This window comes from Camponotus floridanus, unplaced genomic scaffold, assembly GCF_003227725.1.
Source record: "Camponotus floridanus strain SB8 unplaced genomic scaffold, Cflo_v7.5 scaffold54, whole genome shotgun sequence".
NCBI classification, from domain to species: Eukaryota; Metazoa; Arthropoda; class Insecta; order Hymenoptera; family Formicidae; genus Camponotus; species Camponotus floridanus.
Genome location: NW_020229703.1, coordinates 1,143,829 through 1,158,170, shown reverse-complemented (window position 1 = coordinate 1,158,170; position 14,342 = coordinate 1,143,829). Strand labels below are relative to the sequence as shown.

At 35.2% G+C, this 14,342-nt stretch overlaps 1 protein-coding gene across 1 annotated transcript; it reads right to left on the bottom strand.

Annotated features, from left to right (window-relative positions):
• Window positions 1-6,631: 6,631 nt before the first annotated feature.
• Window positions 6,632-13,117, bottom strand: LOC105254027 (phenoloxidase 1). The gene is made up of 9 exons (XM_011262478.3): window positions 12,864-13,117; window positions 12,179-12,371; window positions 11,808-12,031; window positions 11,110-11,312; window positions 10,128-10,545; window positions 9,750-9,878; window positions 8,625-8,952; window positions 7,992-8,224; window positions 6,632-7,734 (listed from the first exon to the last, which is right to left on the bottom strand). Exons 1-9 carry the CDS (start codon window positions 12,975-12,977, stop codon window positions 7,486-7,488), a joined length of 2,091 nt encoding a protein of 696 aa, XP_011260780.1. The 5' UTR covers window positions 12,978-13,117; the 3' UTR covers window positions 6,632-7,485.
• Window positions 13,118-14,342: the final 1,225 nt, after the last annotated feature.

The window sequence follows — 14,342 nt, the reverse complement described above, 5'->3', positions numbered from 1 at the left end:
TTTCATCTATACTAACTTTGTACACATGCTGTTCGCTGCCTCTCGTCCCAGGCGAGGAGTGTCCCGAAAGACGCGGCGATCTAGCTAATCTAGGACAAAGATCATCGTGGTCGGATAAAAGGATACGAAAGGACAGAAGCGGTGGGATTCGAGACGCTCGGTTTTCCCCTGTAACTGTCGTTGCAGTTGCAACGTAATCGAATCGAAACTATAATAACTTTGTCTCGAGCACGGTACCTGGCGGTAAACTCGATTTATCTTTGAGAGGAGAGCGACAGGGTCGACCGATGCGAGTGACGAAGAAAGACCGAGAGAAGCAGGTAGTCTGTGTAAGAACGATCGATAACCACGACGGGAGAACCGATTCCTTAGCATTTTCCTATCCTTTCATAGTTACAGATTCGTAGAAGACGCGGAAACGTCGCCGCGCTGCCAGATTTTATACGGCTTATAAAACGGCGATCTCAACGACAGAAAGCAGCCGGTACTCCCCGGAGGAGGAATCGATAGGCAGGGAACAGATTTGCTTTTGATTCCTGTCATTTGCTGTCTATACCTCGCGAAGCATTTACGTCGGCGTCGAACGTGATAGGAAATTGAAAGACGTTGATCGACATATTATTACCGTCTGTATAAACATGTTGTAATAAATTAAATATAAAATACTATGAGAAATTTGCATTTTACAGAATGTCAGGGCAATCTCTTCTAAAAAAAGCTCTCAGAGAAAAAATATGTAATTTGCAATTAACAATTACATATTTTTTTTCGAAACAATTATGTGTTTTCTTGACACCAATTGATTCCTCTCATTATTTTGTACATAAAAATATTAAGATGATCGAAAAATGAATATTTTACTGATTATTTTATGATTTATGTAAAAATTACAAAATTATTTTAAGCCTCATAACTCGAAAAGTGCTCGATGAAAAAATATTTTATTATAGTATTTTGAAAAGCTCTCGAGGTAAGCTACAACAGCTTTTTTTTGGGAATAGATTGCCCTGACACCCTGTATATATATATATATATATATATATATATATATATATATATATCAATGTAATATACATTGCCTAGTGCAGATAACTTTCGAACAAAATACATATTGATGTCCCGTGGAGTGCTGGACATGACCTTGACCGAGGTTTGTGCAAGTAGAAGTTAAACTATGTGGGGATATATTGGCAATCACTTTCTCCCTCGACAAATTCGGGTTAAATTCCATCCTTATTATTAGAAAATTTAATAAGAGGAAAAAACAAGAAAAAAATGCAGACGCGGAATTTGCTTTAACGGATGTTTCATTGTATTCTTCGCATTTTATTAAGAATTTCATTATTGAGAAATTTAATATAAAAACTAGAGCAAGGGTTTATCATTAATTCATTATCTCATTCTCTCATAATTTTTAAATTATAAATTTAATTGTAAATTGAATATATAATAATGTATTTTTTATAACATTTTTGTGGAGAGAGAACGAATTTCCGACAATAAGTTAAGGAAAAATCGACCATCTGGGTCCACCGGGGACAATACTTTGACACCGTCGAGTAATATATGCCCGATGCTAACCACCGTACCCGACAAAAGGGTCAGAAGAAGCCAACGAATCGCCGAAGAGATATGATCGCCGGATAAAAAGTTTGGTCGAGGACGATAGGTTTCCGTCTCTCGCAGTAAAAAAGCCTCGCGGTATTCAATAAAAGCGGAATAATTAACGCCGTCATAGCACGTGTGCCCGGTGATAAATCTCCAAGTTATATTGGCGTCCGGAAACTATGCGAATGCCTAAACGGAGTTTAACTTTAACGATTAACGCGCCAACGTGACTATTCGCTTTCGACCGAATGGAATCGAGATCGAGTCGTCAAGCTCGGAGGGTATAATTATTACGCATGACTTATGGCGAATGGAAAAGGAAAATAAACGAATTGTGTCGAATAACGACGATTATTCCGAGACGATAAACGCGGAAATGATGAGATGTTTATCGACGAATGCTCGCGTCAAAATGCGCAAAATAATTCTTTTGCATTCGATATCTATAAAAATACTTTTTCACATGCACGAGAAATAGTAAAAAACGCGTAAAATTACTTAAAAAAACAAAAACGAATCATATTTTATTGTAATTATATTTAAAATTGCATGCGTGGCTAAAAATATATCTTAAATATGTTAATCAAAAAAGGTGTATTTTTTATGTAAAATTTCATCAGCGCATTTATTTTGCAATTATGTTCTATGGATATATTCTCGATTTTATAAATATTAGAAATCTAAGATACGACATAGATATTTCGTAGAGATATTACATGACTCACCTGCGAGAGAAGCCTAAGTGCAGCTGATGCTGCTCTGTGAAAAGTACATAACTCCGAGGTATTACGTTGCATGTCATTACCCCACTCTGTAGCGTATGATTAACAGGGTGATAATCCTGTTTGGAAATTCTTTGAGTCTGCAAGCGTAATTACTGATTTTAATGAGCTTCCCGTAAATATATACAGAAGACTAAAGCCTCCTTTGAGGACTTAAGATATTTGACTCTCATTCTCGCCGTGTTTCCTCTGAGAGCTAAGACATCCTCTTTCTTTCTTTTCTCTATAACAAATGTATCGAGATGCGAATACGATATTATCTTTCTCCCGGCCTAATGCAGTTGGGAAATCGCACTCCCAAAAGAGACCGCGAAAAAATGGCTGATATACATTACAGCTCTTGTATCGTGCCCTTATCGAGTAGTATCTTATTCAGGACATTAAGTACATTAGAAAAGTCGCAGGAGGATAGGAATGCAAACTCAATATTTGAAATTAATTTGATGGATAAATTTCGTTTGAATTAATATCGCACACAATTTATTTAATTCCGTTATATATTATTTGTCTTCTCGCTAATATGGCCGTGTGTGATTCGATTACATTATTACCGGAACAATTATTATCGCGCCGGATGTTACACATTTGACGTGATTTTCACATAGCAAAGTTTGGATTTGGGCTGATTTTCGTTGCTCGTGTACTCTTCTCCGCATCGTCAAACTTAACAAGCATCATATGAACTTAACAAGCATCATATGAACTTGGCTATGTGCACATGTGAAAGGTATTGCGTGCATGCGTGCGTTGTGGACAAACAGTGCTGCACAGTTATGCAGTTATTAATTAGGTTAATAGAATGAGAAAAAACAGTGAGTTTTTTATCAAACAAATATGTTTGCACAAAAAACACAAATTTCAAATGAACCTTCAAATAACAACGATAGATAACAATAAACAAAAATAAATGAATATATATACAGTTAGAGTTTGTATCTTCCTATATTTTAATAATTAAAAAATCGTAAAATCTTTTTGCCTATGTCAATTGCAATAAAATGCCTATTCGTAATTATAAAGTTGAAATATGTATATAGGTATAAATATATGTATACAGCCTAATGTATGTAATGATATTAATTACAGTCGTAAATGACAATTCCCCGTGCAATATACAATAAATTGCATGCGAACAACCTCGCAATAACATATATCGCATTAATAATTTTGATTAATTTGTAACAAGTTAAATAGTCTACAATATTATTTCGTGAAACAAAACAACAATAATGGTATTAAAATACCATTATTTGCGGAAGTAATCCCTCGAATATTATGAGACTTAATGACCGATTATCTCTCCATTAACATACACACGACTACAAATTGTGTACACACCCAGCATGCATGCGCCGCTAATTGCTCCGAATTAAGGTTCGTGACAGGGAAGGAAGCAGCTTGATTTTCACTAAAGTAGCGAGACATATAACGCGATCACCTTTAATGGTCTTTTTTGCATCCCCTCTTTGGCGCCGCGGTGCATAGTGATCGATATCAGGAAATTACGTGGTCAGAACACAACGTCAGAAACCTCAGGAGTAATTTGAATGAACCTACGTAATTATCTTTGGGTAATAGAAATGGTCATCATGCAACCGTAATAGTAGCTCGTAAAATAATTCCTTATTATTCCTTCTAAAAATAGTAAGCTTATTAAACTATTATTTACACTTTTAAACTGGATCAGTAAAAATGTCACTAATTAAAGCAATGACGAGATTTCATCGAAAATCAGAAAATATTTCATATAATTTTCGATGAAAACACTTTATCATCACTTTATTTCTCTATCTTATATTTCATTGATTATAGCAGGAAGATTTCATTAAAAAATCAATCATGAATACTGATTGATTCTGCTCAATGAAATTTCACTGTTTGTAGTGCTATACTTATAACTAAAAGCACTGTTTATCATAGTGGTAATATTCTGATTCTATTAATATAAATAATGACGTTACAAAAGAAATTTTGACGTTACCAAAGAAATTATTTTTTTGAGATTTTAATAACAAACTGTTAAGAATGAAACGTAATGTATAATACATCGTAGCTGAAAATATAATTGGTGCAAATGAACTAGCTCTTCGTTTAAATTCAAAGGACAAGACGTGCTCTTCCTTTGCAAAATAGAACGTATACCTGAGACGGTAACGTAGTTCCGTAGCAATTTCATAAACGCCCGTACTTCAGTTTTATATACGTTATAAACGTAACGTCTCGTCTCGCAAAATCTTCTTGAATAAAGGAAATGAATGTTCGAAATAAGGATCGTGCTTTTAACCGAGAGGTATTTATCCTAACGATCCTTATTACCTGCGCAGGTCACTGCAATGTATATGAAAATATTCGTATGTAGATGTGTGTGTATATCACAAGTTATTATGACTAAATATTGGATTGCATGCTTTCTCCCTAAATTCATTTCGGCAAATCGCTGCAAAGCGTAAATAGTTTCGCTGTAACTTAGGAAGGTAAAGAGAAAGTTGTTACGAAATGTAAATGCATATCTAAATGCACAAGACATCTGTCTACTCGTACGACTTCTTTGATGGATCTCATTTCATCTATCCGAAATATCACTCCTGTTTCGAGCACTTAGACTATGTGTATGATAAAAAGAAGTTTTTCTTCTGTATTTATTTACAGTTGTTTATCTGATATTTTAGATTTTTATTTATATATTTGTTAAGCACACACATTATTTGCATTTATACAAGAAATTATACAAAGAAGCGTGAAACAAACAACTAAAATGTTATTTGTGCTCAAATGTTATTTATGATATATATATTTGATGAAATATATTCCAATTTAATCCATTTCGTTTTTGAAACTGAAACATCTGCAGTGTTCTCTTCCATTGTGCCCTTTGATCTATAACATGACTCCAATACCGTTTCAGTGTTACCCATTTCGTCTAACTCCCTTTTCCACCTTTGAACGTGTATACACATTACAATAGAGAGTTCAAAAATAACAGTTGAACGAAACCATAATAGTGTCCTTTAAGATGCAATTATTAAGCTATTTAGGTATTTAAGCTATTTAAGATGAATGTAAAGAAATTGTAATGAAAAGAAATTCTATCTTCTTGCAAAAAATAATTAATAGAAGTTTTTCAACTATTCGAGAAAACTCTGATTATTTTATAAATAATATACACATATATTGTAATTTTCTTATAAATTAACCTTTATACATAATTAAGATATGTATATCGTATAAAAAATAAGATTTTAATTATTATATAAAGAGTCGATATATTTTATGAAAATATTTTATAAAAATTAAAAAATTAGAAATTAACATGCACTTTATCGAATATTGTTTTGAACGACTTTTTTTTTTGTCGTAGCGCCATTAAATTTCTCTCGACAAATCGACAAACACGAAATATGCATTATCACTTCTTCTGATTTGAATATTGCGCGATGGTGTCGCAGTCAGTCGTCACGCCTTAGCACGGTGACAAATAATTTTAGCCCTTTGATTGCTGCTTCTAGACGACTCGGTATATCAAACGTTCAAATGTATGCTCGCGTGAAACGGAATCTTTGAATAACCGCGCGAGTGTTATTAGGGGAAGGGACGACGGTTTAAGCGACGGTCGTAAACGTGTATCTATCTTCGTCCGCCCGTCCCTATTTCCACCCCTCGCAGGAATAAATCCACGTCCGTCTAGCTGCGAACTAGCAGAAACAAACGCGTGATAAATGCATTTGGGGGGAGAGAACAGGATTGCACGACTCTAAAGCGAGCGACATTTTTGTTAGATACATATGAAAATGTTGACTGCGGATCAGTTGATAGAGATGTACTTAGTAATTAAACTATAATATGTTAATTATAATATAAATTATAAATGAAAGACATACACATAAATCTCATTATTTTTTCCATTCTTCTGTTAATATCCCGTCGTAATTTTTATGATAACGAGGCGACTAAAGGAAATATAATAAAAATATTCCTAGTTTAATATATACATATTTTGAAAATATTTTACGAAAATATGTATGCGAGATAGAGGTATTTTTAATAATATTTTTAATAATAATGTAAAAACTAATTATGTGATGCTAACGAGACAGAGAGAAAGAGAGAAATTTATGTGACAAAATTTGAAATATTTAATTAAATTATTTAGAATCTTCGCTAAATGATGCTTTCGTGTATTCGAAACATTGTCGCTTGCTTTCAACACCGGAAATGCGATAAAAGAGTTTAAAAAACGCGCGTCTAATTTGCATAGACTTTATTTTTATCTTTTTTTGCTTTTTACATTTGCTGCTTCCTACAATCTAGTTTCCGTAATGCGGGTGAAACGAGAGAAAGAAGACAGGAAAAGCTTCGCTTGGGCGTCCGAGGCATGTCTTTGTTCCCGTTTTTACGCAAAGATACATTTGTTAAGCGGTACTTATTGTTCGTAGACGTGTAAATTGTGAAATCGTAAATATAACAATCTCTACAGAATCGTTCGAGAGAAAGATTCAAATAGAATTGATTCGCGTAATAGAAAAACATTTATAAAATTAAAATTAAAATATAAGAGAAGTACGCAAATATAACTGTAAGCTACGCAGATACAAAGCGCTATATTTATATAAATGTATGCTAAAATAACTAAAAAGAAACTAAGTACGCATGAAAAAAAAATTGCGGCAAAATAGGAGAGTAACGCTATGTTTTACAACATGAACACAACTAAAGTGAAATATCGTTTTTCGAGGGAGAATCAATTTCGCGTTTAGAGAGCAATTATTCTTGTACAAGATTGTGCGTTCCTGCGTCAAGAAAAGATTCTCCGAATAATCCTGCGTCTTGAAAATATGGAAATAGCGTGTCGTCCAACCTCCGGCTTTTCTCGTTCACTCTCGTCCCGTCATTCCGGCATTCATCGTCCAAGGATATAGACTAGATAGAACCATGTCTCTTGCACCCCTTCCTGCCCCCTTCCTCCCCCGCAATCAGTCGCGATCTCCGACGGATATTGCAGGATCGCGGGAATGCGGCGAAGATCGGAGGTGACGGAATTCTCGGCGGAGGTACATGAGAGTGCTCCGTGGGTCGGTCGGTCGGTCAATCATCAGATTCAGGCGAAGGTGAGGGTGTTGCTCATGCTTCCGGATCGCATTCGCGGTAGCACAGTGTCCGTGTGGCGGATAGTGATCTGCGTGACCGCCATATTACCGGTGAGGAATTGGGGCAGAGTCTCGACGCCAACTCGAGCTCTGCGATCGAACGGATAACCCATGGGTCGCGCGTCCGGATACTTGCGGTCCCGCAGACCGCAGTAGCTCACGGCGTCCCTGCATCCATCCCTTGATTCGGGCTGCTCCACCTGTACGCGTCACCGCGGAACGGTAAAGCAATTCCTTTAGCGCGCGTTGGTTGGATATCGTTTTATTTTTTTTCCTTTTTCTCTTTTTGCGGGTAGAAGCGAAGTAACGCAAACGCGTCTTTCCGGAACGACGTTAAAAAAGAAGAGGGATAGGAAAAGGGACGAAAAGAGAAGGTTGGAAGGTTTCCATCACCTGACACACCGTAAGCTCTTAAGCACCCCCCCGTAAGAGCTCAATAAGTATAAAAAGTACTCACCGCGTCACCGGTGTAATCGGATATCATGATGAAGAGGTCCATTGGGAATCCCTCCTCCTTTCCCTTAGGTATCAGCATGTACTGCGGCCAGCCGCACCCGCAAAAGTTGAACTGTTCCAGACTATCGCCGCCGATCGGTCTGTTCTCTTCGAGATTGCGGAATGTCCTTTCGAACGGTATAGTTACCGAGGACTCCGTTGATTTACGTTCGATAGTATTCTGTCCTGGTTTCACTAGACACGAGTAAACAAAAATTTTATAAAATTCAAGTATTGTTAAACATCACTTGCTTATCATATTTTTTTAAAATAATAAAATAATAAAATAATAAATATATTAATAATAAAATATATTTATTTTTGGAATTTCTGATTATGTACAAAAGTAGATTGATATGACAAAAATTATACGTTATTATATATTATTATTTTAATATTTTCATTTTCGATCGTCATATGTTAAAAATAAATTAAAAGAAGTCCTACAAATTTCCAACATTAATGTATGTTTATATTTATTATTGGATATATTATTGGATATATGATTTATTATTATAAGATTTATTATTATAAGATTATGTTAAAAATAAATCAGGATAAAAATAATAACAAAATTGATATGAAAGCGACTCACATAGCACAGTGAATTTATCCATTTCCATCATGAGCTCCTTCTGATCTCTAAAGACGTAAGGCAGTCCACGTTCGTCCTGTCTGGGGGCCATGAATATACGAACGGTTCCTCGGCGCGGTGCGTTATTGCGATTGTTGGCAGTGATTTTGTATGTGAAATCGGCGTGATTCAGATGAGTGAATCTAGCAAGAATCGGACCGCGCGGTGTAAAATCGAGACCGCGGGATAAATCGACGTCGCTCTTGTTCCAGAAAGTAGCGAGAAGATTTTCCGGTTGATTCGGAGTCTGCACTCCTATGTCCGTGATTTCCACGCCGGGAAAGTCCAACTAAATCGCATGAGCGAACAAAAAAAGTCCATTAAATTCCGCGCTAATGCCGTGTATAAAAAGAGGGTCTCGGTAATTATTTCTCTTCAATCTTTCAGTCAAATTCCAAGATAGGATTTAAGGCTGGCATTCTTCAAAATAAAATTTAAATTGAAGTTTAATTAAGAAGCTCTTCATATTAAAAATAAAAATAATGTGACACGTAAAGACTTAAGAATATAAAGAAGTAGTGAAATTAATTCTAAATTTTTTAATTCTCCGACCACGTCTTTAAATTACGTCTCTTTAACCTAAGTTTTAATTACCAAGTTATTCAGAATTAAAAACTTAAAAATTGTGTTGGTGAGAAGATTAAATTACATCGGTTGAATTACGTCAAAAAAAATTAAATGTGTACTAAGAAAAGAATTTTTCAAAGACTTTTGTAAAGATAATTAAAAAATATTCTATATTATTAACAATTATAAAACAAAATTAATATATTATTTATCGGTTTAGTATTTAACGAAATTGCGCACTGGAAAAAAGATTGATAAAAATATCCTATATTATTATTAATAATCATAAAATAAAATTGACGTATTATTTATCGGTTTACTAAATTAACGCCACAATGGCAAAAAGATTGATAAATTCCGACATGTCCAGCGGTCTTGTTAAATTAAATAGTTTAACGCGTTTTTGTCGTCTGGTGGCTTCGCGTAATTTGAGGCCACATGTTACATGTACTTAGCGGCATTATATACTAGGGTGAACTGATGATATATCGCGGAAGCGGGACAGCTGTGCACACCCACCTGCTGTAGGCTGTACTCGGGAAGTGTATTCTTGTGCTCCAGGAATACATCGTCGACGAAAGCGTGGAATCTGTAGAAGATGGGATCTCTCATAGCGGTGGCCGGTTCTCCCATGATGCTGAAAGTTTCCTATAAAGGGACACGAAGAAAAAATATTCCGTTTATTATTTCAACATGTAATATAATTATTTTCATTAATTCTCAACGTGAAAAGTAGAGATGCGACTTTTTTTTTTATCCGAGATACTGCATGTTAAAAAATTGGAAAGACAAAACGATCGATACAGTTAAGAAGAAATCTTTAATATTAAAAATTATATATTGTTATTTTCATATCTTTTCATAATTATAACAACATATGATTGCGTAACCCATTACCAAGTAGCGATGATCCGGATCATGACAGTAAGAAATAGCAACGTGACCGAGATTATGAAGATCCCCGTAGACATTTTGATTGGGCGACAGAATGCTGGCCTCCATAATATTACCGAGCACGTCCACGCCGCCAAACTCGGTCAAAGGCACCCTCTCGCCTCGGGGGTTGATGTAAGCGCCGGTGTGAATGGCTTCGTAGATGCGATCGCGCCATCTCTCCAGATCTTGAAGATCGAAACTGAGTTGATCCACGGGACGGTTGATATCCTTGAGGACGGCACCGGCCGGACGGGCCGGCCAGGTGCGACTGGCCACCAACGAATCCAACTTGGAGAAGTAACCCTCCGGGATCGGCTCGCGCCAATTGTGGAAACGCTTCACCCGACCCAATCGGTTGCACAGACGTTCGCAATTGTATCTGCGAAAAGAGAGAAATCAGACGGAATGAGAATAATAACGGCAGAAACCTCGGAAATTCCCGCAGGTGATATCCGCAAATGTTCGATCTAGCGGCAAATCATAAATTGACGGCAAATACTTTTGTAATAAAAAGAAAAACTAAGCTTTCTTACGGAAAAGTCGCTTTTTCTATATAAATAGAGTTTATAAAAATAAATTAAAATTTCATGAACAGCTGAAGGCTATTACGCGTTGAGAAAGATAATAACTTTGAAGTTTTAATATAATTCTCTTTATACGAGATATTCTTTATAACGTTGCGTTTAATTTCTCTGATGTATTTCGATAAGTGCTTCAACAAGCATTCGAGTTTCATTTTTTAAATTAGCTACGTAACAAGTTTCCTCGATGATTTCCTACGTGTGAATGCGTACTAGAACCCGTTGGCAAACAATGCTGGAATATCAGATTCGAGACAAGTTTCCGTACGATAACAACGATCGACGTCAGAATTTGATCCTCGGTTGTCTGCGTGATCTTGCGGCACGATACGGTATCCAATCTTATCTTACGTGTGTCTTACCTAGCTTGGATCTGATGGTGCATATAATAGAATAGCTCGCCACGTCGATCCTTGTTAACAATCCTTATGTCAGTCTCGAATGGATAGACCAGATGCCAGTGCCAGTGATGAAGATTGAGCCCGATGTCTTCTCTCCAGTAAGCCACGCGATGCTCCTCGTCGAGATCCGACGCGGTATAATCTCGCGGAATTTCGATGGGCAACTACGAATATATTACGCGAATATGATGTAATAATAAAATTGTTCACGTTTGAAGATTGACAAAAGCAATCCTCTCTATCGAAACGACTATTTATCGCGTTATAGTAATTTTTATTGTAACTCTTCGCTTTAGAAACTTGCGCGAACAATATTGGAATACAAATCTAATAAAACGGTCTTTAAAGTATGTAAATTTCCGAAAATTGCAATCGAACATCTAAACACGATTCGCTTACTAAACTATAGTAGGTTGTAATACGCTATTTGAGCTTCTAGTACAATCTATTAGAACATAATCAAACGTGTGTGTCTTGGTCTGTTATGATACTTTTCCCGAATTTAATATCGAAAAGCATAATAAAATTGGAAAGAAAATTCCATAGCATTTTAAATCACAATTTGCATTCAAAGAATAAGTTAACTGGTTAATTAAACCGCATAATCGAGTAAACGGGCTTGTTGGTAATTAATGCGTCAGCGAGCAAGTGCATTATACCCTGGAGCCAGTTGGTGCAATGTTGGCTTCCTCCCTTGCTCTGGCAAATATCGCGCTGTCGATGTACTTGTCCGGGAAAATTTCCGACAGCGGTGGTATCGGCAAATCCTTGGTATCGGGACGATGCAGGATCGCCACGGAGAGAGCGTAAACGAACATCTCGGGATTAACGCGATCGCGACAGTAAACAGATACCGAAAGAAAATCGTCGTAGGTTCGCATACCTGTATAAAATAAATTAAAAGTTAATTATTAAAACGCAAAGTTTGTCCGTGCGAAAAAACTTATTATGCAAAATAAGAATTTTAATTAATTTAATTATACGCAAGCAAAATAAGATATTATATATAAATAAAATCACGGAAATGAACCTAAAAAGATGTCAATAAGTCGCGCAGCTAATTTTCGATGTTTAGGGATGAAAAGAGAGAAGGGCTCTCGACGTCCAAGTTGAAGAGGGACGCTTAAATCTGGCAGACTAATCTGTTTCACTTGAACTCTTGTCTTGGTGTCATCAGCGAAACGGTTAAACACCGCAGGAGCCATCGCTTGTCGATTTTCAGGCTGTAAATTTGTTTGAAAAAAAAGCGAAATTTATATTGAAGAACCGTTTACAAAGAAAAATGATCAATAATGTTAATGAAAAAATATTTAAAGTTGTTTCTTCATTTAAATAAAATTCTGCATATTATGGAAATAAATTTAATATTACAAATTGTTTATAAAAATTCTGTAAAACATGAAGAAGAAGATAATATGAGAGAAATTCAAGAGACATAATGATAAAGGAATTAAAAGGAATCTTTTTATATTTTTCTTTTCTTCACACATTTCTTCACAATTTTTTTAGCTTCACACATTTCTTCACAATTTTTTTAGCTTTTAAATAACTTAAAAAATATTGCATGTGATGAATAGAGAGATATCTAAGATACAATTTACTTTTAATATATAATCGAAAGATTCAAAATCATATAAACTACAAAGCTTCAAATTTACAGTTGTGAAATTCAAATTTATTCGCGGAATAAAAGCGCCAAACAAGATCAGACTCACCAGATAGTTATCCGGTACTTGAAAAGCGACTTGGTTCTCTCCCTTGGGCACGTACACCGGCTCTGCGGGTCGATCAAACAGGTATAGAATATCCGATTTCTTGTTTCCCGACATGTTGACTGTCAACAAGTGCGAGCAACTAATTCGACAAGTAAAAGATTAGCGAACACGTGATGCGTATGCTGGAAATTGATAGCGAAGCTTGATATCTCGATAGCGCGAGAACAAGGATTGTTCCTGAGACACAACGAGTTATTAACTGAGTGTCTTGATGTCAGCATTTATAAGAGAATCGCAAAGGATATGGCGGTCTGTCAACGATAAACAATCGCGCTTCCAAGTGACCGCAGGATCCGTCCAGGAAGTGCGAGATAGACAGGAAAGACGGCATCAAAAAAACAATGAAAGCATCACTGCTCAAATCAAATCCTATGCATAGGTTTTCCTGTTTTCGAAGGAAATCAAAAGCGGTTAAAACTGCAATAATCACGTGAATCCGAAAATAGACCGACATATTATTTTATCGCAAATCACACCTAATTTTTTCATATTAATGTAATCATTGTGTTTTTGGAGAATATAAAATATTTTTGTAAATATATATTCAAAGTATTGTATAATATATTTATTTGTAATTAAAGCAGACTTAAATCGCAATATGTTAATTATTATTGATATTAAACGTTATTATTCATGAAATGAATGATTATAAACAATAAGCTATGATTATCATGTTTGTTGGCATGCAATTATTATCCAATATAGTAATTTATAATCCAGCTAAATAATTGATAAGTATTTCATTCAATTAATTAATTTCTAACCGATACATATATACGAGTGTATGTTATATATTCTTCATTATTAGATAGATCATAATAAAATTTTATAGTTTAAAGAAAGAAACAAAGATAAAAGATTGTAGATAAATGGGCAAGGAATTGTCTTGAACTTTAATTCAATTATGCTCAGTAATTCAGATGTGCAAGTGTCCTTTATTGACTGTGCTTTTACATTTTGTTCATCTCGCTTCGAGAGTCTCTATCCTCTCGACATGCACTCGATATGTACTCGTAAATGATAACATTCCGCGCGTTTACAGCCGCAGATACTAAAAACTAAAAAACGAGGTTTCATGAAAATTTTATTATATCATATGATATATTCGCAATACAAGTTTGATATAATATATGTATATATTTAGGGATACATTGAAAATTATACATTTCAAAACTTACAAGGTGTCGCATACATTAAATTAACATTACTACGAAGCCATAATAAATCCTTATTGTTAGAGTTCGAATTAAAGAGAATATTGTTCTTAGTGTCGAGGCATTACAATTTTCGAATTATAAATAATACTAATTTTGGAACACCCTGTATTTTAAATATATAAAAGAATTTTTACAATGTCGGTTATATTATAAAATGATAATAAAAAAATTACGTAGATAAAGCAGCATATATCTCTTTGCT